The 19,003-nt window shown below is 59.3% G+C and overlaps 2 protein-coding genes and 1 non-coding gene across 4 annotated transcripts; 2 read left to right on the top strand and 1 right to left on the bottom strand.

Moving 5' to 3' along the window:
- The first annotated feature begins 4,994 nt into the window (after positions 1-4,994).
- On the top strand, positions 4,995-5,076 carry TRNAS-UGA (transfer RNA serine (anticodon UGA)). Its single transcript has one exon. It is a non-coding gene; the product is annotated as a tRNA-Ser (tRNA).
- A 1,138-nt stretch (positions 5,077-6,214) lies between these two features.
- Positions 6,215-8,103, bottom strand: ADAT3 (adenosine deaminase tRNA specific 3). Of its 2 annotated transcripts, none has more exons than XM_006271851.4 (2): positions 7,968-8,103; positions 6,215-7,314 (listed from the first exon to the last, which is right to left on the bottom strand). In XM_006271851.4, the coding sequence occupies exon 2, from the start codon at positions 7,298-7,300 to the stop codon at positions 6,308-6,310; it is 993 nt and encodes a 330-aa protein (XP_006271913.3). In that variant the 5' UTR covers positions 7,301-7,314; positions 7,968-8,103; the 3' UTR covers positions 6,215-6,307. The 2 variants fall into 2 exon arrangements, with proteins under 2 accessions (XP_006271913.3, XP_059575332.1); XM_059719349.1 differs by having other exon boundaries at positions 6,215-7,311.
- A 101-nt stretch (positions 8,104-8,204) lies between these two features.
- Positions 8,205-18,766, top strand: LOC102562897 (dnaJ homolog subfamily C member 3). Its single transcript, XM_006271852.4, has 12 exons — positions 8,205-8,337; positions 8,726-8,836; positions 9,001-9,125; positions 10,393-10,467; positions 10,620-10,763; positions 11,469-11,650; positions 11,929-12,048; positions 12,380-12,485; positions 14,406-14,526; positions 16,034-16,166; positions 16,902-17,050; positions 17,877-18,766. The coding sequence occupies exons 1-12, from the start codon at positions 8,232-8,234 to the stop codon at positions 18,017-18,019; spliced, it is 1,515 nt and encodes a 504-aa protein (XP_006271914.3). The 5' UTR covers positions 8,205-8,231; the 3' UTR covers positions 18,020-18,766.
- Positions 18,767-19,003: the final 237 nt, after the last annotated feature.

The following is a 19,003-nucleotide window of genomic DNA, read 5'->3' as shown; positions in this document are numbered from 1 at the left end:
AACTGCAAGCATCCAGATTCATAGATGTTTGGGTCAGAAGGGACCTTAGCAGATCATCAAATCCAACTCCCTGCACTGGGCAGAAAACAGTGCTGGGGTCATAGATTCATAGATACATAGATGTTAGGGTTGGAAGGGACCTCAATAGATCATCGAGTCCGACCCCCTGCATATGCAGGAAAGAGTGCTGGGTCTAGTTGACCCCAGCTAGATGGTTATCTAACCTCCTCTTGAAGACCCCCAGGGTAGGGGAGAGCACCACCTCCCTTGGGAGCCCGTTCCAGACCTTGGCCTCTCGAACTGTGAAGAAGTTCTTCCTAATGTCCAATCTCAATCTGCTCTCTGCTAGCTTGTGGCCATTATTTCTTGTAACCCCCGGGGGCGCCTTGGTGAATAAATCCTCACCAATTCCCTTCTGTGCCCCCGTGATGAACTTATAGGCAGCCACAAGGTCACCTCTCAACCTTCTCTTGCAGAGGCTGAAAAGGTCCAGTTTCTCTAGTCTCTCCTCGTAGGGCTTGGTCTGCAGGCCCTTAACCATACGAGTGGCCCTTCTCTGGACCCTTTCCAGGTTATCCGCATCCCTCTTGAAGTGCAGTGCCCAGAATTGCACGCAGTACTCCAACTGCGGTCTGACCAGCGCCCGATAGAGGGGAAGTATCACCTCCTTGGCCCTATTCATCATGCATCTGCTGATGCACGTTAAAGTGCCATTGGCTTTTCTGATGGCTTCGTCACACTGCCGACTCATGTTCATCTTGGAGTCCACTAGGACTCCAAGATCCCTTTCCGCTTCCATGCCACCCAGCAGGTCATTCCCTAGGCTGTAGGTGTGCTGGACATTTTTCCTCCCTAGGTGCAGCACTTTGCATTTCTCCTTGTTGAACTGCATTCTGTTGTTTTCTGCCCACTTGTCCAACCTGTCCAGGTCTGCTTGCAGCTGTTCCCTGCCCTCCAGCGTGTCCACTTCTCCCCATAGCTTTGTGTCATCTGCAAACTTGGACAGAGTACATTTCAGTCCCTCGTCCAAGTCGCTGATGAAGACATTAAAGAGTATCGGTCCAAGGACCGAGCCCTGTGGGACCCCACTGCCCACACCCTTCCAGGTCGAGACCGACCCATCCACCACGACTCTCTGGGTGCGACCCTCTAGCCAATTCACCACCCACCGGACTGTGCAGTCATCCAAGTCACAGCCTCTTAACTTGTTCACCAGTATGGGGTGGGATACCATATCAAAGGCCTTCCTGAAGTCCAAGTATACGACATCAACCCCTCCTCCTGTGTCCAGGCGTTTTGTAACCTGGTCATAGAAAGAGACTAGGTTGGTCAGGCACGATCTGCCTGCTACGAACCCGTGCTGGTTTCCCCTCAGCATAATTTGTCCTGCCGGGCTCTCACAAATGTGAGCCTTGATAATTTTTTCAAAGACTTTGCCAAGGATGGAGGTGAGACTGACTGGTCTATAGTTGCCCGGGTCCTCCTTCCTCCCTTTCTAGAAAATGGGGACCACATTGGCCCTTTTCCAGTCCTCCGGGACTTGGCCCATGCGCCACGAGTGTTCGAATATTCCCGCCAGTGGCTCTGCAATGATGTCGGCCAGTGCCTTCAGCACCCTCGGATGGAGTTCATCCGGGCCTGCTGACTTAAAGGCATCCAGTTCTTCCAAGTGACTCTGCATCATCTCAGGGTCTACGCATGGCAGTCTGGCGCCTTGCTGCTGCCTCTCTACAACCCCAGTGAGAGACTTGTCGTGCCCCTCACTTAGGAACACTGAGGCAAAGAACTCGTTGAGGAGTTCAGCCTTGTCCCCCCTGTCTGTCACCAATTGTTTCTGCCCATTTAGCAGGGGTCCTATTCCTCCCTGGGCCTTCCTTTTACTCCCAATATATCTAAAAAACAATTTCTTGTTGTCCTTTACTTGGCATGCCATCCTCAGCTCCATGGTAGCTTTGGCCCGTCTAACTGCCTCCCTACAAGTGCGAGCAGAGGAGGTATATTCGTCTTTGGTGATCTCTCCCTGTTTCCACTTTTTATGTGCTCCCCTTTTGTGCTCCACCACATACACCCCTTTTGTGCTCCCCTTTTGGGCCTTAGGCTGCCCTAGATTTCTGCGGTTAGCCAACCTCGGTTTTTCTGCGGTCAGATAACCTCAGCCAGGTGCTTGTCCAGCCTCCTTTTGAAGACCCCCAAGGTAGGGGAGAGCACCACCTCCCTTGGAAGCCCATTCCAGATTCTGGCAACCCTCACCAGAAAGAAGTTCTTTCTAATATCCTACCTAAATCTGCTCTCTGTCACTTTGTGGCCATTGTTCCTAGTTACTCCAAGGGGTGCCCTGGTAAACAGAGCATCTCCTATTTCTTGCTGCCCCCATCGATGAATTTGCAGGTGGCCACAAGATCCCCTCTCAGGCTTCTCTTGTGGAGGTTGAAGAGCTCCAGGGCCTTCAATCTCTCCTTGTAGGGCTTTGCCACCAGGCCCCTAACCGTCCGAGTGGCCCTCCTCTGGACCCTCTTGAGGTTGTCCACATGCCTCCTGAAGTATGGCGCCAAAACTGGATGCAGTGCTCCAACTGTGACCTCGCCAATGCCATGTAAAGTGAAAGTATCACCTCCCTAGACCTGTTCCTGACGCGCCTGCTAGTACACGATAAAGTGCAGTTAGCTTTACTGATCGCTCTGTCAAATTGATGACTCATGTTTATCTTGGAGTCAACAATGATCTCAAGATCTCTTTCCACTGCCGTGCTGCTGAGAAGGTCGTCCCACAGCCTGTAAGCATGCTGGTGATTCCTTCTCCTCAGGTGCAGCACTTTGCACTTGTTCTTATTGAACGGCATCCTATTCTGTTCCACTCACTTTTCCAATCTGTCCAGACCCACCTGGATTTGTTCCCTATCCTTTAGTGTGTTAACTTTATCCCATAATTGGGTATCATCTGTGAATTTGGACAGGGTGTTTTCCATGCCCTCATCCAAGTCACTGATGAAGATATTGAACAGCACGGGTCCAAGGGCCAAGCCTTGTGGGACTCCACTGCCCACATCTTTCCAGGTTGATACTGACCCATCTACCACCACTCTCTGGGTGCAACCCCCAAGCAAATTTGCCACCCACCTCACCACTTTATCTGTGAGAATAGGATGAGATACCATATCGAAGGCCTTCTTAAAATCCAAGAAGGTGACATCTACCTTGATTCCTGTGTCTAGTACTTGCTTAATGAAGTATTAACTAAATGTGCAGCAACTAGAGTTACTGTGCAGTAGCACCAGTGCATGGTTATTTTGTGACACTTACTGTGCATTAGCCTAATAATGCTATGCTATTAGCTATTCACACAGCTTTTAACTACAACTCTACTGCACAGTGTTATTAAGCTAATACACAGTAAGTGTCTTGTGTAGACGCACCCAGGGAGCACAGATGACATAAAAAGAAGCAGTGGGCTCAGGCTGCAGCATGGGAAGTCAAGGCAAGATATTAGAAAGAAGTTACTCCTAAGGAGGGTAGTGAAACACTGGAACCAGTGGAGTCTCCATCCCTGGAAGTTTTGAAGACCCAGCTAGACAAAGCCTTGTCTGGGATGATCCGGTTGGGGCTGGTCCTGCTTGGGGCAGGCTGCTGGCGTCCCACTTGGTGGGGGTAACAATGATGTTTCCAGTGCCCAGGGATGATGCTTGGGAGCTGAGGTAGGCAATGCCCAGTAGTACCTGCCTGTAAAGGCCCCAGACTTCTACAAGGCCTTCCTGCGGGTGGAAGCCCCAGACCCCAGAGGTGGCTGCACCTCAGCACTGCATGTGGGGTCCCTGAACACCCAGCCTGCAATGTTCCACCCCAGAGCCAGCTGCATCTCAGTGCTGCAGAGGGGCTGAACACTCAGCTCTCTGCCCACCCCAGAGGTGGCTGCATCTCCAAACTGGGTGAGGGGTCCCTGTACACCCCACCCCGCAATGCCCCACTCCAGGCACCTATCCAGCACCCACAGCTCCAGGCAGTACTCAGGGGCTGTAGGTGGCAGTGATGGTGCAGTGGCCCTGGCCCCATGTGGTCATGTCCTTGATCCACAGGGAATAGTTCCTGTGGCAAAAGAGGGTCCCAAACCCACTCCTGTGTCCCTGGAGCCCATAAGAAGAGACCAAGTGCCTCCTATGGCAACCCCAAGGTCCCCAACCCCCAGCCATAGAGCACCCAGACTCACCCTTTGCCCCAAGGAAGAGGAGGAGAGGACCACCCAGCCCCGTAGTTGGAGCCATCTCAGTGCTGTCCACGTGGCCAGATGGCAGGGGCTCTATTCTCCTTCCTTTTATGGCACTGCGTCACCTGGGGCCATAAAACAGTCTGGCTGAGGGAGTACCTCTTGCCTGACCTGGCTGACGGGCCATGGAGGTGTGGGCAGGGCCGTGGGAGCCCTTTCCCCATGACCGTGGTGCTGGGGCAGAGCTGGGCGTGTGGCCCTTTAAGGCTGTGGGCCCGCCCCACAGCCTCCTGGCTCCACCTCTTCCAGGGTATATAAGAAAGGAGGCGGCAGCAGGGAGGCCATTTGCAGTCTGGTGGAGAGGTGGGGTGCCTGCTGCTTGTCATGGGGCTGGGCAAGCTGGGGTCGGTTGCTGGTGCCACAGGCACTGCCTTGTGCTGGGGGTCTTGGGGCTCCACAGAGGCAGGTACCCAGATGCCTGGGACCCCTTAGCCAGTTGAGGGGCAGGTCCTGGAGAAACTGGTTCCAGGACTTGCCTGTCTGCACCCAGCGCCCTGCTCCAGCCCCTGCCTGTCACCTTCCTCTAGTCGCAGCCCCTACCTGTTTCCCTGCCTGAGATGCTCCCTGTTCTGCCTAGGGGAGAAAGATGTTATATCCTATACTGTACTAGGACAGCTGTGTGGAAGGGCCCCACCCTCAGTGCCCAATCTACACTAGGGCAGCGATGCAGGGGACCCTGCCCCCAGCTGCACTAGATAGACTTCCTTCCTCAGCTGCTTCTCACACCTCATGCCCCAGCTGTGATGGCCGAGTGGTAAAGGCGTTGGACTTGAAATCTGATGGGGTCTCCCTGCGCAGGTTCAAATCCTGCTCACAGCGGCTGTTAGTTTTGGGCTGTAGGCAGGGGCATTGACTGCCATTGCCTGCTCCTAGAGACCTCCTGGCTCCCTGTGGCCTCTACAAGCTCCCTCACCCTGCCCTTCTTGCTCTTTTTGTCCCGACTCTACTCTGCAGGAACTATTGCCTCCTCGTACCCCTCTGGCCCCTCCAGTGCATCCCTCTCCTAGCTATTCTCTGCACCCAGCCTAGACATCCAGGGACACAGCTTCCTTCGCTGGCACCTGCAGGCAAAGCCTCCCCCCTACAAATATGAGGCTCCCCCAGTTGTTCTCTTCCCTGCCTGGGTAGGAAGGGATTAGATCACAGGGCAAAGGTCACAGAAGGGGCAAGTAAAGGTCAAAAAGGAAGGAGCAAAGTCAGAAGGGAAAATGTCACAGAAAAGGGGCAAGGTCAGGAGGGCAAAGGAGGGGGAGGTAAGTCAGGAGGGCAAAGGTCACAGACCTGAGGTGGATCCCAGGGTGCCAGTAGAACTGGGAGCTGATGGCCCATGATGGGGGTATGGGGCACTAGGGCCTGGCCCACCAAGGAGCTCAGCCCGGGAAAGGGGTCCCACCCCGTGACTCTCCGATTCCCTCTAGATAAGCCCTGGATACAAGGTGCTGGACAAGGATGTAGGGTGCAGAGGACCCACCCCCATGTCTGTGAATCCTGAGACACCAGCCTCCAGCAGGCCCCTCCCAGCCAGCTTTTCCTCAACCTGGACCAGCAGCAGGGTCTTCCCCCTTCTCTGGGGCAGGAGAAGGAGGTAAAGGAACATTGGGACCCAGCCCTATCCCTACATCCTCCCCCCCAAAACCAAAACCCAGCTTCCCCACTGAATATGCACACCCCAATTCGGTTCATTTTCTGGAGGAAAGTGTACATGGTACACAAGGAAATACGGTAACGCCAGAACCACAGGAGCTCCAACAGCTGCTAGGCCCAGCCAGGTAGGTATCCCCCAACCATGATGAAGCTTGTTTCTCCCTGGGAAGCTGGGTGGGAGGAGCAGGGGTGTTTCCATAAGCCCTTCCCATCTCTCCCAGCCCTGAGAGCAGCAGGCATGGGCAGGAGGTGCAGTGGCAGCCGGAGGCCCCATTAAAACAACAGCTTGAATTAAAAAAGACAAGGCAAAAGATTGCAAACGAGCCAGCCGCAACTTTAAAACAAAGGGTTAAAAAAAAGAAAGAGGCACACAGCCCAGTGAAGGGCAGAGGAAGGGGTACAGAGGTCACTGGTCCAGCCTCTCCATACCCAGGCGCCGGCAGGGCCCCTCCAGCACCCCACGGAAGACCTCATAGCGGTGGTTGAGGTCGCGGCGGCTGTGCATGTGATAGCAGGAGCCCAGGGCGCCCTGGGGGGCCGGCACCCCATAGAATACCCGGCGGATGCGGGCATGAACAAGTGCCATGGCACACATGGCACAGGGCTCGCGTGTCAGGTACATGTCATAGCCAGTGCAGATGTAGGGCAGCCCCTCGTGGGGGGAACCATCCACCAGGGGCTGGAAGGAGCAGGAAGCAAAGTCCCGGTAGCTGTAGGCGCCGCCACCTTGTCCGTGGGCCACCAGGTCAATGCCCACCATAGCAGCATGCAGCAGTGGGTGCAGCCCCCGGCGGCAGTCGTGCCCCACGGCCAGTACACACCCCGTGGCCGGGTCCACCACGGCCACGCCAGCCGGCACCATGCCAAGCTCAGCCCCATGGCAGGCAGCGTCCAGAGCCTGCTCCATGTGCCTGGCCATGGAGACGCACTCCTGGGCCGTGAAGAGGGTCCCATCCAGGGCCCGGCTGGTGCGCTTGTTCTCGTGGAAAGCCGTGGGCCAGTGGGCAGCCGCCTCCTCGAACTGGCGCCGGGTGAGAGGCGGGCGAGCCGGCACCCGCACCAGGAAGGGTTCGCCCAGTCCGTGTGTGTGCACCCGGCTGTGGGGTAGCAGCTGAGCCAGTGTCTGCGGGATGGCCCCATCCTCAGCCAGGCACACCAGGACCTCCAGGCCAGTGGCTCGTGCCCGCACCCGCTTCAGGTGGGGGAGGCCGGTCAGGGGCAGGGCAAGTGCCAGCTCCTGGACCAGGCGCGAGGTCTCAGCCTTGAGCAGAATGGGGGCAGCGTAGGCCGACACCAGCTCCACGCCCCGCGACTCCAGCTCCGACAGCACCGGCTCCGGCACCCACGCCACAACCTCGCCCCCCGACTGCCGCCGCCGCCGCTTGCAGTCCGGCTCCATCCTCCTGCCCGCTGCTGGGGGGGGCAGGGCATTCATGAGGAGCCCCCCCTCCCACATGGACTCTCCAAGTTGGGACCCCCCCAGCACCCGAGACTTCCCCCAGGCTAGGACCCACCTCCTCCAGCCCAAGCACAAGGAACCCTGCCAGCCCCAGGGTCCCGTCCTGGGTCAGCACCCCAAACCCTAGAGACCCCCCACCCAGGGACCTCAGATCAGCACCCCAAGCTCCAGCCCCCACCTCTCCCCGCTGAAGCCCCATGCCCCCCCAGCCCAAGGACCCCCCCCCCGCCAGGTCAGCTCCCCCAAAGCCCAGGGACCCCCCCCCACCCCAAGCCCAGGGACAGACACCTCCCCCTGCAAGTCAAAACCCCCTAAACCTCAGCACCCCGCTGCTCAGCACCCCCAAACTCCAGGGACCACCCCGGTCAGCACCCCCCAACCTCCGCCCCCCCAGCTCCAGGGCCCAGCCACGCCCCAAGCCCGGGGGGCCCCCCAGGTGGGCACCCCCAAACCCACAGCCCCCCTGCCCCAGACCCGCAGGTCAGCACCCCCTCAAGCTCCAGCCCGCCCACCCCTCAAGCCCAGGGCCCCCAAACTCCAAGGGCCCCCAGCCCTGGGACCCTCCAAACCCCGGCACCCCCCACGTGGCTGTTACTCTCGCCCTCACCTGCCTTTGGAGGGGGGTGGAGCTCCGGCGCGGGCCCCGCCCCCTGCCGCCTATTCGCTAGCGGCGCCGTTCGTCCTCAAGGAGCTGGCGGCGATTGGCCAGGAGCCGCCAGGAGAGGCGGGACCACAGAGGCGTTCGGGCAGAGCGGCCCCGCGGAGGGGTGACCATCGAGCGGGGCGGGGCTGGGCAGAGCGGCGGCCGGAAGTCGGAAACGCGGCAAGCGGAAATGCGCGCGGGCCGGGCTAGGCCGTAGCGGGGCAGGGCATGGCGGTGGCAGCGGCGCGGGGAGCGGGGCCTGGCGGCGGCGGCGGGGCGCGGCTGATCTGGGCCGTGTCTCTGCTCTGCGTCCTGCTCGACCTGCAGCTGCCAGGTAACCGCTGTCATGACGATGGGCCCCTAGGCTGCCACGTCACGGGGTCTGGCCCCGCCCGCTCCCCCCACACCCGGTCAGATGACCCGCCTCCTGCCGGCGACTGGTGGCCCCGCCCCCTCGCGTGGTCCCTCCCACTTCCGCCTTCTGCCCCTGGCCCCGCCTCTTGTCTCCCTGGCCCCGCCCCTTGCCTTTTTCTCCCCGTCCCCAGTTATTCTGTCCTGTTTCCCTGGGACGCCGTGACCCCGAGTGACCCTGGCCTTCCGCGGGAGATACCGTGTGGCGGGGCAAGGCTGGCGGGGGCAGGGGAGGGGGAAGGAGGCAGGGCGCAGGATCAGGAGCGCGCTGGTCCCAGCCCATCCCTGAGCCGCCCCCTGGCGCCATGCAGGGCTGCTGGCGGCCGGGCAGGCGGAGATCGAGAACCACCTGGAGATGGGGCGCAAGCTGCTGGCGGCCGGGCAGCTGGCCGAGGCACTGTCACACTACCACTCGGCCGTGGGTGAGCGTGCGCGTGTCCTTGGCTCCCCCTTCCCAGTGGGAGCATTTCCCTGGGACGGGGTGGGGGTGAGGGGCAGCGGCTGCGGGGCGGGGCGGGCGGAGGTGGGGGTCGGTGGCAGAGGGGCTGGGCGAGGCCGGGACTCTGCTGACGCGCTTCCCCCCCAGAGAGCGACCCCAAGAACTACCTGACCTATTATAAGCGGGCGACCATCTACCTGGCCATGGGCAAGTTCCGCGCGGCTCTGCCCGACCTCTCCAAGGCCATCGAGCTGAAACCCGATTTCCTGGCTGTAAGTCCCATCCTGCCCCTGCCGCTCCCCACCCCCCTCCAGCCTGCACACAGCTCCAAGGCCCGGCCCCAGGGGGAAGCCTGGTCTCTGCACCCTGCGGGGGGGGCGCTATGCGGCTGCCAACACGCTCCTCCCCAGCAGGGGTACAGTCCCCACCAAGGCCCTGTCTCTACCCCAGTCCCCCAGACCCAGAGGGAGCCTGGATGTCCTGGCCCCTCCCCCCCCAGTAGAACCCAGGTGTCCACCCCCACCACCACCAAACTGAACCCAGGTGCCCTACTGCGTGGAGGGCTGGGGGGGAGGGGGGAGGATTGTGGGCAGGCTTCCATGTCTTGGAGAAACCCCAGGCAGAAATGGTGTCCTTTGCAGAGCAAAGCAAGGTGCCCTCACCCCCAGTCTGCACCAGTCTGACCATAGGGTAAAATCCCTTCCAGGCCCCAGTGCAGCATCAGGCTGACCCCGAGTAGAAGAGCAAGACCCTCCAGCCAGGTTCCTCAGGGGTCAAGTCCCAGCAAGGGCCCTGGCCCAGCCTGGGCACCATCCACATTAACGCTACCCTGGGGCAGTAAAGAAAACCCCAGACCTGTGTAGTAATGAGGGGGACATTCCTTCCTGGGGTAACCCCAGGGACCTGGGAGACCCCACATCCCTCCACTCTGCTTTATCTTGGACTTGCAGGTGTCTTTGCTGCTGCCAATGCTAGTACCAATCCCTCCTGCTAGGACTGGGTGTCAGGAGCCTGGTACCACTCCCTCCTAGCCCCCCCACACTGGGATTGGGCCTCAGAGGCCCAGTACTGCCCCCGCCCAGCCCTTTATGCTAGGATGAGGTGCTTGGTGCGAGGCTTGGGGCTGCCTGTGGGTCCGGAGACTGGGCAGCAGGTCAGTGGTGGAGGGCACCTAGCCAGGGTGGGCAGGGACAGGGTTGGATGTGGACCTGAGCTCCCACAGCCCAAGCTAGTGTCCTTCAGAGCCTGGTCCATCTCCTTCCTCCCCACCAGCCCATTATCCCCTTTGAGGACCTAGGGCAGACGAGCTGCCTGGTGCCCCATCTCCCTCCTGCCTGGCACTGAGCAGCCACCCATGGGGCCCTTGAGCCACAGTGGGGAGCTCCAAGCTGTTTCTCTTTTCTGCCGCCAACTCCTGACACAGCCTGGGGAGCCCCCCTGGTCCCTGCCACAGCGAATGGGAGGGGCCCATGAGGAGGTGGGGAGCCCAGGAGTGGCCTGATGCTGCCACCCCCAGAACATGCCCCCTCTGCCCTCCAGGCTCGGCTGCAGCGCGGCAACATCCTTCTGAAGCAGGGCCACACGCAGGAGGCCCGGCAGGACTTCGAGGCCGTGGTGAGCACCACAGGGGTCGAGCTGCCCTTTTGGGTCCCCTGGGACTTGGCCCCTGGCCCCAGCACTGCTTCTTCCCCCCCACCCCAACCAAGGGAGTTGTGGGGGAAGTGAGAGGCAGAGGGGGATAGCCCTTGCTTTACCTCCCCTGGCAGCTGCGGAACGACCCTGGGCATAAGGAAGCTGAGAGCCAGCTAGCCCGAGCCACCGAGCTTGAGGTGTCCATGCAGGAAGCCCAAGCAGCCTATCGGAGAAAGGACTACGCTGGAGCCATCGGCATCCTGGGACATGCCATCGAGGTAGTCACCAGACTGGGGAGTGGAGCACTGCCTGGCTCTACCGGCCCCACTTCTTCGTGGCCTTTGCCTCTTGGTTGGAGACTATCTCCCACCAGTCCCCTGCCAGGTGGTGGCATGAGACTAAATAGGGAGCCCAGCCCACAGGGATCAAGCTTCAGCCCCCATAAGGCACCGCAGCTGTACTCCCTGACAACAACCTGGCAGCTCCTCCCCCCCCCCCCCCCCCCCCCCCCAAAAATTAACTCCTGGGGTCACTGCTGCTCTCAGCCAGATGCAGAACTGTGGCTGCTGCCCTGGTGGATGGGGGCCGGGAGAAGGGAATAGGTCTGTCATGACCCAGATGCTGCCTGGGGCAGGAATGTCTGTAAAGTAGATGGGCGCAGGAGCCGGTGTGGGCTGAGATGGACAGATGGAATGGAGCAGGGAGGCTGGGGAGTGCCAGGATCCTGTTCCAAAGGTGGCAGAGCAGGGGCCAGAGGTCTACTACCCCCTGCCCCAAGCTGCTTCCAGTGCTGCTGCAGCAGCCAGGGGATTGTCTAGTCTGGCTGCTCTTCTCCAGCCAGGCCTTGGGGTCATTCCCCAAGGGCAGTAGTGGCTCCCAGGAGGCCCATGAGCAGCACGCCCCTGTCCTGCCCACCCCAGGTGGGTCTCATTCTCTGGGGTGGGAGGAGCAGTCATCCTTATGCCGGGTGTCCTCCACCACAGATCTCACCGTGGGACCCCGAGGCGAAGGAGCTGCGGGCCGAGTGCCACCTGCACCTGGGAGACCCCACCAAGGCCATCCTGGACCTGAAGCCCACCACCAAGCTACGCAGTGACAATCGGGCTGCCTTCCTCAAGCTGAGTCGCCTCTACTACCGCCTGGGCGAGCACGAGGAGGCCTTGGCGTGAGTCGGGAGCTGCAAGGGGGGGAAAGCAGGTGTGGGAGTCTGGCAAGTCAACCTAGAACAGTGCTGGGAGCACAAGAGGACCCCTTCCCTGCCCCTCTGTATCCCTCAGTCTAGTTCCATGGGGGCCCAAGGGAATGCCTCTCAGCCAGGAGAACCCCGCTGCCTTTGTGTGCATGGCCAGTGTTGGCTTCCTGGGGGCTGTTCTGGCTCTGAAATGGCTGTGGCACCCTGCTGTGCCATTACAGTGATGTGGGATCTGTCCCTCCCTCCCCCAGCCAGGTGAGGGAGTGCCTGAAGCTGGACCAGGATGACAAGGCCTGCTTCTCCCACTACAAGCAAGTGAAGAAGCTGTCCAAGCAGCTAGAGTCTGCGGAGGAGCATGTCACGGCACAGCGGTGGGTGTCACCCCTGGCCCCTTTTCTGGAGGGGCAGGGGGGAGCATCTCTATGGCACTTGGGCATCCTTCCACTTTGGTGTTGCTTTCCCAGGGTGCAGCCCTTGCCTCCCACTGGTACCCAAGGACCCTTCGCGTGCTCCAGCCTTGGCATTTCCATCTCCAGCGGCTCTGGGCTTTCTTGTGCAATTCCCCAGCATCCTGGGCTGGTTGGCACCTGGCTTGTTTTGGGCATTGATCAACCCCCCCCAGTCCTGCTGCTGCCAGCGCCTCCTCCCCACCCCATTTCAAAGCTCCTCTATCAACATGCGTCTCTGCTTCCCTGCCGACAGGTATGAAGATGCCATAGAGAAGTACAAGGCAGCTATGAAAACTGAGCCCAGCGTGGAGGTCTACACCACCAAAGCCAAGGTCCGGATCTGTCACTGTCTCTCCAAGGTGAGCCAGGCTGCTCCCTCCTCTCCTACTCTTTTCCCTCAGCCCTGACCCCTTCTTGTCTGGGCCAAAGGGGACAGTGGAACATAGGGACTGGCTGCCTGAGGAAGCCACAAGCTCTCCCCCTGGTGTGGGGTGGCTCAGGGACTGCATTTCCCACATCTATGTGGGAGCCCAGAGGTATTTTCCTGCCCCCAGTGCGGGGTCTGCACACGCAGCACCATGACTGCAGCCCCACGCAGGACCTAGATGTTCTTACAGCACAGGGCCACTAGGTGGCATAGCCGCTCGTTTGCATGGAGCAGGCAGCTGGTACACGTGAACGCACACGTATGCACACACGCACCCACTGTATATAGTGTATGCACTGACGCATCCTGCACTCCATGTAGGCATCTTCCCCGGGGGTTTTTCCCCCTGGGACTGGCCATGTGTTGGGAGGGAGCATGCTGCTGCATGTCCGAGGCCAGAGGAGGAGGTTTGCTCATCTCTTGCTCCTGTCCAGTCCTGGTAGGATCGGGAGCTTTCCCCAGCTCACTGTAAGCTCTTTCTAGCTTCTGCAGCGTCCAGGATGTCTGAGTGTGCATGGAAAACTCAAGGGCATCTCTCCAGCCCGGTTGGGGCCAGAAGGGTTGTACCCCTGGGTCAGACCAGTGAGGCCTGTGAGGTCCCTGACCTCTTCTGCTTCCATCTGCTGTGTGTCCCTGCTGGGCATCTTCCTCTCTCAAGACACATAGCTCCCAAGACTCTTGCCCCCCATCCCTCTCAGTATCCCACAGCCTGCGAGAGGCAGAAACTCAGAGCAAAGGCTGGGCTGGGGTAAGGAGAAGAGAATCCCCACTGACCCTGATCTCTGTGATGCTCCAGTTACAGCTGTTCTGGTCCGAAGGTGCCTACTCCTAGTCTGGCTCTTGACACCAGGGCAGAAGCAATGGCTGAGCCTAGGAAAGAATTACAGACCAGCTTGATGGGGGAGAGGGAGGGGGAGTCACATCTCATCCAATCCTCTTCTCGGGGCAGGACCAGCCCCAGCCAAACCCTCCCAGGCACGTCCTTGTCTGACCTAGTGCTGGCACACCCCCCAGCCTCATTCACAGCTCTGAAGCCCAGTGGATATAGAGCAGGGGGCTCTGGGCCAGGGGAAGCTGGGGCCAAGTGCTGGCCGTGCCCTGCTGTTGCTCAGGGCGGGTCCACACCCTCGAGAGACGTGAGGCAGAGGCTGTGCCCTCCTCTGCAGAGGAAGACAAAAGCTCTCACAGACCAAACCAGTCTGCCCCCAATGCAGCATCAGTCTGACCCTGAGCAGAGGGGCAAGACTCTAACCAGGACTCTCCAGGGTTGAGTCCCAGCAGGAGTATCAGCACAGCCCATACTCTGTCCCCAGATGGGCTGCAGCCAGCACCCAGTGTCTCTGGGGAAAGCAAAATAAAACCCCTGTAGCAACAAAAGGGAGGGAAATGGCTTCCTACATATTGACCCACTGAGCGCAGTACAAAGTCCCTCCCTGCCAGCACAGCCATCATCATGCAGGTGGTGTATGGCCAGGCAGTGTCTACACGGGGGCATCGGGAAGGCAAGAGATTCCCTGCCAGGACGCATCCTCAGCCCTGGTAACAGAGGTAGTCTCAGACCCACTAGATTTTTTTTCTTTTTGGTAGGAGAGGATAAACACCCCACAACTTTGCAGCGGATGGAACGGGGGGAGGGGGGGAACCCTCCAGGTGCTTGGGAACTAGGGGTTTCACCAAGAGGCAAAGAGGGGGCTGTTCTCTAAGCACTGACAGGGCCCAGAGGTTTATTCTGCCCCCAACAGCCAGTGGGATCTACTCGGGGACAAGCCAACAGGCCCCAGGTGTGTGCATAGCTGCCCTCCCCCACCTCCGACTCAGCCCTGCCACTCACTCTCCTCTTCCCTCCCCCCAGAGCAAGAGACCCCGGGAAGCCATCGACATGTGCACAGAAGCTCATCAGCGGGACCCCCGCAATGTTTTCGTGCTACGTGATCGGGCTGAGGCCTACATCCTAAATGAGGAGTTTGAGAAAGGTAGGGCACAGGCATGGGCAGGGAAAGACCGGCTGGAGAGCTGTGGGACCACAGGGTCTTCCCCCAGACTCCCTCCCTCTCCCTGGGAGCCTTTGGGGTGCCCTGCCAAGGCAGCCTGGGGCCTGGCAACTGTCTAAGCACAGTGCTTGGGAGAGGACACCTTTGCAAAGCATCAGAGTGCTGGAATTGGGACTCCCCTGGATTTGTCTAGGAGGAGAAGGGAGATGTGGGACTGAGAGTCAGGACACCTGGGTTCTAGCTCTAGTTTTGCCACTGCCAAGGATGACAGCGTGGCCCTGACACTGTCCCTCTAGGGTCAGGCCTTGGCCTGGCACCAGTGACAGGCTCCAAGGAGCTCTTCCTATAAGGAGAGCCAGGATAGGGGGACCCCTACCATTGGCTCCCTTCATGCATCATGGGAAATTAGAGGCCGACTGAGAGACTTGGCCTGGAAATGGGGGTGAAGCAACACGGCCGGGTAGCGGGAGACAGCTTGCGGCTTGAGAGCAGCCTTCAAGTCCCGGCAGGGCTGCCGAAAAGAGGGGAAGCTTCTTTTGTCTCTTACTGTGGAGAGGAGGACACAGACCCATGGATTAAACTTGCAGCCAGTTGCAGGGAGAAAATTCCTCGCTGGCAGAGCAGGGAGGCGGTGGGAGACGCCAGGGGCATTGTGAGCTCTCCATCACTGGAGGGGTTTGAGAAAAGGTTGCACAGCCACTGGTCGGGGATGATCCAGGCGTAGTGATAGTAGGTATAGCTATAGGATTTCCCAGACTTCTGGGCTTTGCTGGTTGCAGCCCCCCTACTTCTGCTATGTGTCACGGTGTCTTTTAAGTCTCCCTCAGAGGCAATGGGTGTTGGCTGTAGCCCAGGCTGGGGATAGCAACTGTCCTGGACCAACACTCAAGCTGGAGGGTCCTGGCTAGAGGCTCTTTCTCCTCCACTCTGGGTCAGACCGATGTCAGATTTCAGGTTCAGAAGGGATTTTCTCCTTGAGCAGACGGGTATGGACTGGGAGGGGAAGTTTTGCCTTCCTCTGTATCAGGTCTCTACTTGGGTTCTCTTGAGCATAGATTCATAGATACTAGGGTGACAAGGTTCTCTGAATAGATGTGATATATTAGGCCAACTGAGTAGTTGGGGGGAAAAAAAATATTTTAATTAGGTGACCCTAATTAGATGTTAGGGTCACCTTTTACAGAAGCAGGATGTTGGTGGCTGGAGTCCCCTGCTCTCTCTGGGGCAGGTTCAGATTTGATGCCTGGTGCTGTCTGGGGTGACAGTTGCTTTGCTCAGAGGTTGGATAATGGGTTTGTCCAGTATGCTTTGGACAGGGCTGATCCTGCCTCAAGCAAGGGGTTGGACTCAAAGTGACCTTTGGAGCGCCCTTCCAGCCCCACTGCTCTAGAAGTCTATGGTTTGCTCCTCAGAAGAGGTCACATTGGCTGGGAAAGCAGTTGACAGTCACCCTGCATGCATGCCTAATGCATGTTTTGCATGTTTGTAGCTGTGGATGACTACCAGGAGGCCAAGGAGTTTGACATGGAGAATGAGGAGCTGAAGGAGGGGCTGGAGAGAGCCCAGAAGCTGCTAAAACAGTCCAAGAAGCGTGACTACTACAAGATCCTGGGTATCCGGAGGTGGGTATGCAGGCGCTGCCCCACGTCATACACTGCCGCATTCCTCCCTCTTCACCCCCCCCCCCCCCTTTGCTGGGCACAACGGTCCAGGTTGCTGGCAGAAGGGACGCCACCGCCTCCTGGCTCTGCGGAGGTGACTCAGCTCCCGTCACACTCCACTGGGGCCCCACTGAGCTCTGCACAGCCTTTCCCCCAGTGCCCCCAGCTGCAGAATCTCAGTGCTGAGGCCTTTCAGCTCTCCGCAGCGCCTGGCAGATTGTGCAGAGTTAGCACTTCCGCCTTTCCACGGGGTCAGAGCAGTGCGGGGTTCTCCTCAGCCTGCCATGCCCCAGAACTGGCTGCATTGGGCATGGGCTGCTTCTGCTACGGGGGGCACGGCCTTTGTCTGGGGTCTCTGCAGGGACAGCCCTCGGCCCTGGCTTTGCCTGGCAGCCATACACAAGGAAAGCTGAGCATCAGGAACAAATCAGACCAGGACAGGTTCAGGCTGCTGTGATGAGGCCTGCCTCTGCCCTGAGATGGAGCTTGAGGGCCCAGCCCACCCAACTATGCTATGCCTATGAAAGGGGTCATGGGAAGTTGCTGGCTGAGCTGGCTTATTGGTGGCCACAGCTCTGCTCCAGGCCTGGGCAGGCAAGTGCCTGATCCTCGATAGGTTCCTCATTAAGCTAATGCGGGGCTGGGCTGGCCTCTGGGCATCCCATCACCCCTGCATCTTTTCGGGGGGCTCCATAGAAACGCCAACAAGCAGGAGATCATCAAGGCCTACCGCAAGCTGGCACAGCAGTGGCACCCGGACAACTTCCAGTCGGACGAGGAGAAGAAGGAGGCAGAGAAAAAGTTCATCGACATTGCAGCCGCCAAGGAGGTGCTGACAGATCCAGGTACAGTGATACCGGGGGGGCGGCGGTGTCATGCACCCATGGCACCCAGTGACATTCACTGAGCCTAGACAGCAGTATGTGAGCAGGGCCCAGAGACGGGAAGAGACTTACCCAGAACCTAGGTATCCTCACCACTGGCACAGCCCCTAGTCCCTTCCTATTACCTGTCCTAGAGGTGGGGAATTCTTGATGCTGTAGCATGCCAGGCTGGGCCACAGTCCTTAGGAGCATAGACCAACCAGGACAAGACCCACATGGGCTCCTGGCCTTGTAGCACAGCCCTGCACCCATATTCCCTCTGGATGACAGAGCCCACACCTTCAGATGTGTTCTTCTTCCTCCATAGATATGGGTGTAGGCTGTATCCCAAGCTGGGGCTTCCCTGTGAGCAGAGACTAACAAGGCCAGGCCCATTCCCTGTGGAAAAACACACTTGCGGGGGGAAGAGTAAGGCAGCAGGGACTGATCGTGGCCTGTCTTGCCACACGAGACCTTCTTTTCCACCCCCCAGGGAATTCAAGGCTGGGGCTTCACCCCCGTGCACCGAATCCAAGAGCTTGGCCCAGGGCTGGGACATGTGCTTGGAGGAAAGGGGTAATGGGAGGTACCAAGCAGGGGGTGAGGGACACGAGAAGCGCCTTATTCTTCAGCTGCGCCAGGGACACATCACAGGGTGGGGAGGGAGTATTTGGGAGCCACGTGGCTGGCTGCAGCATGTGAGGGCGCTTCAGAAAGCATTTACAGGCAGGTCAGACGGGTGCTGGGCTGGCTGGGGCCTGGCTCGACTCTCAGTGCATCCCCCCCTCACCTCCCCTTCTCCTCACAGAGATGCGGCAGAAGTTCGACTCCGGCGAGGATCCCCTGGACCCCGAGAACCAACAGGGAGGTGGGGGCCATGCACACCAGTGGCCTTTTGAATTTAATCCCTTTGGCTCTGGCAACTTCCACTTCAAATTTCATTTCAACTAACTCCAGGGCCCATGGGCCCTGCCCCACCCCACACCACGGTGACATGGGGGAGAGAGAGAGAGAGAGCGGGACGGGAGGCAACCACACGCTCCCTGTCTCCATCCACGTGTCAAATGTTCTTTGCCATATTCCTGCCTGTCGTGGGGCACCAGCTGTTGCACTTGGCTGGGACGCAGAAAGAGTCGGAGGCTTCACTGCACCAAGGTTTGGGTGGAGGCCAACAGCCTCTCCCAGCACCCTAGGATCTCAAACTTAGAGGAGAGAGGTCCCACCGGTTGATGTTGGAGAAGTGCCGGGTGCGACTGGCCGCTATTGAACGTCTGGAGGGGGCCGTGGCAACGTCCAGCAGTGGAAGGGGTTGTTGCCTGCCATGGGGGCTCCTGTTTCCTAGCCAGACCCCAAATACTGTCCTGGGCCCTGCTGTCTTCCCCTGGCACCTCCTGCTGCTACTGCCCTGCTGCATGTGTGGAGAATGGGGTGCCGGTTGCCCCACCTACCCCCAACCCCTTCCAGTCTCCAAGCTGGGCAGCGGGGGATGACTGGAAAAGGCGCCTTGGCTCCTCACCAGCCTCCAAGGAGACCCTAGTGGCATTCCCCCACCTGTCACCCCAGCAGTGGGGGGCTGAGGACCCGTGTGGAGCTCTCCCCACCTCAGGCTGTGCTTTCTCCTGCTCTTCGATACTGCCCCAGGGGGTAGCTCAACTGAGCTTCCCCCTGGTTCTTTTGTAGATACACTTTGGACTCTGGGTTCTCGGCTCTGCTGGTTTGTGGGGTGGTAGAAGCGTCCCTAGGGCTGCCTGCAGGGGCTTTAACTCTGCCCCCTGGCCCGGGAGTTTTTCCTCTGTCCTCTGCGTCCTAGCCCATGTCCTCCCCCAGAGTCCAGATGGTGCTGGGGGCAGACCACTGGCCATGGGGCACTGCCCATCTTCCCCACTGTGCCAAGCCGCAAGCTCTGTACCACCAAGTGCCTTTCTCCAAGAGGTC

Source organism: Alligator mississippiensis, chromosome 15 (genome assembly GCF_030867095.1).
Source record: "Alligator mississippiensis isolate rAllMis1 chromosome 15, rAllMis1, whole genome shotgun sequence".
Classification (NCBI taxonomy): Eukaryota; Metazoa; Chordata; order Crocodylia; family Alligatoridae; genus Alligator; species Alligator mississippiensis.
Note: the sequence above shows the minus strand (reverse complement) of the source record. Positions and strands in the feature narration are given on the sequence as shown.

Excerpts from the sequence above, each read along its gene's own strand:
- ADAT3 (XM_006271851.4), bottom strand. The coding sequence starts at position 7,300 with ATGGAGCCGGACTGCAAGCGGCGGCGGCGGCAGTCGGGGGGCGAGGTT.
- LOC102562897 (XM_006271852.4), top strand. The coding sequence starts at position 8,232 with ATGGCGGTGGCAGCGGCGCGGGGAGCGGGGCCTGGCGGCGGCGGCGGG. Across the intron at positions 8,338-8,725 it reads GCTCGACCTGCAGCTGCCAG|GGCTGCTGGCGGCCGGGCAG; the intron begins GTAACCGCTGTC and ends GGCGCCATGCAG. Across the intron at positions 14,527-16,033 it reads AAATGAGGAGTTTGAGAAAG|CTGTGGATGACTACCAGGAG; the intron begins GTAGGGCACAGG and ends GCATGTTTGTAG.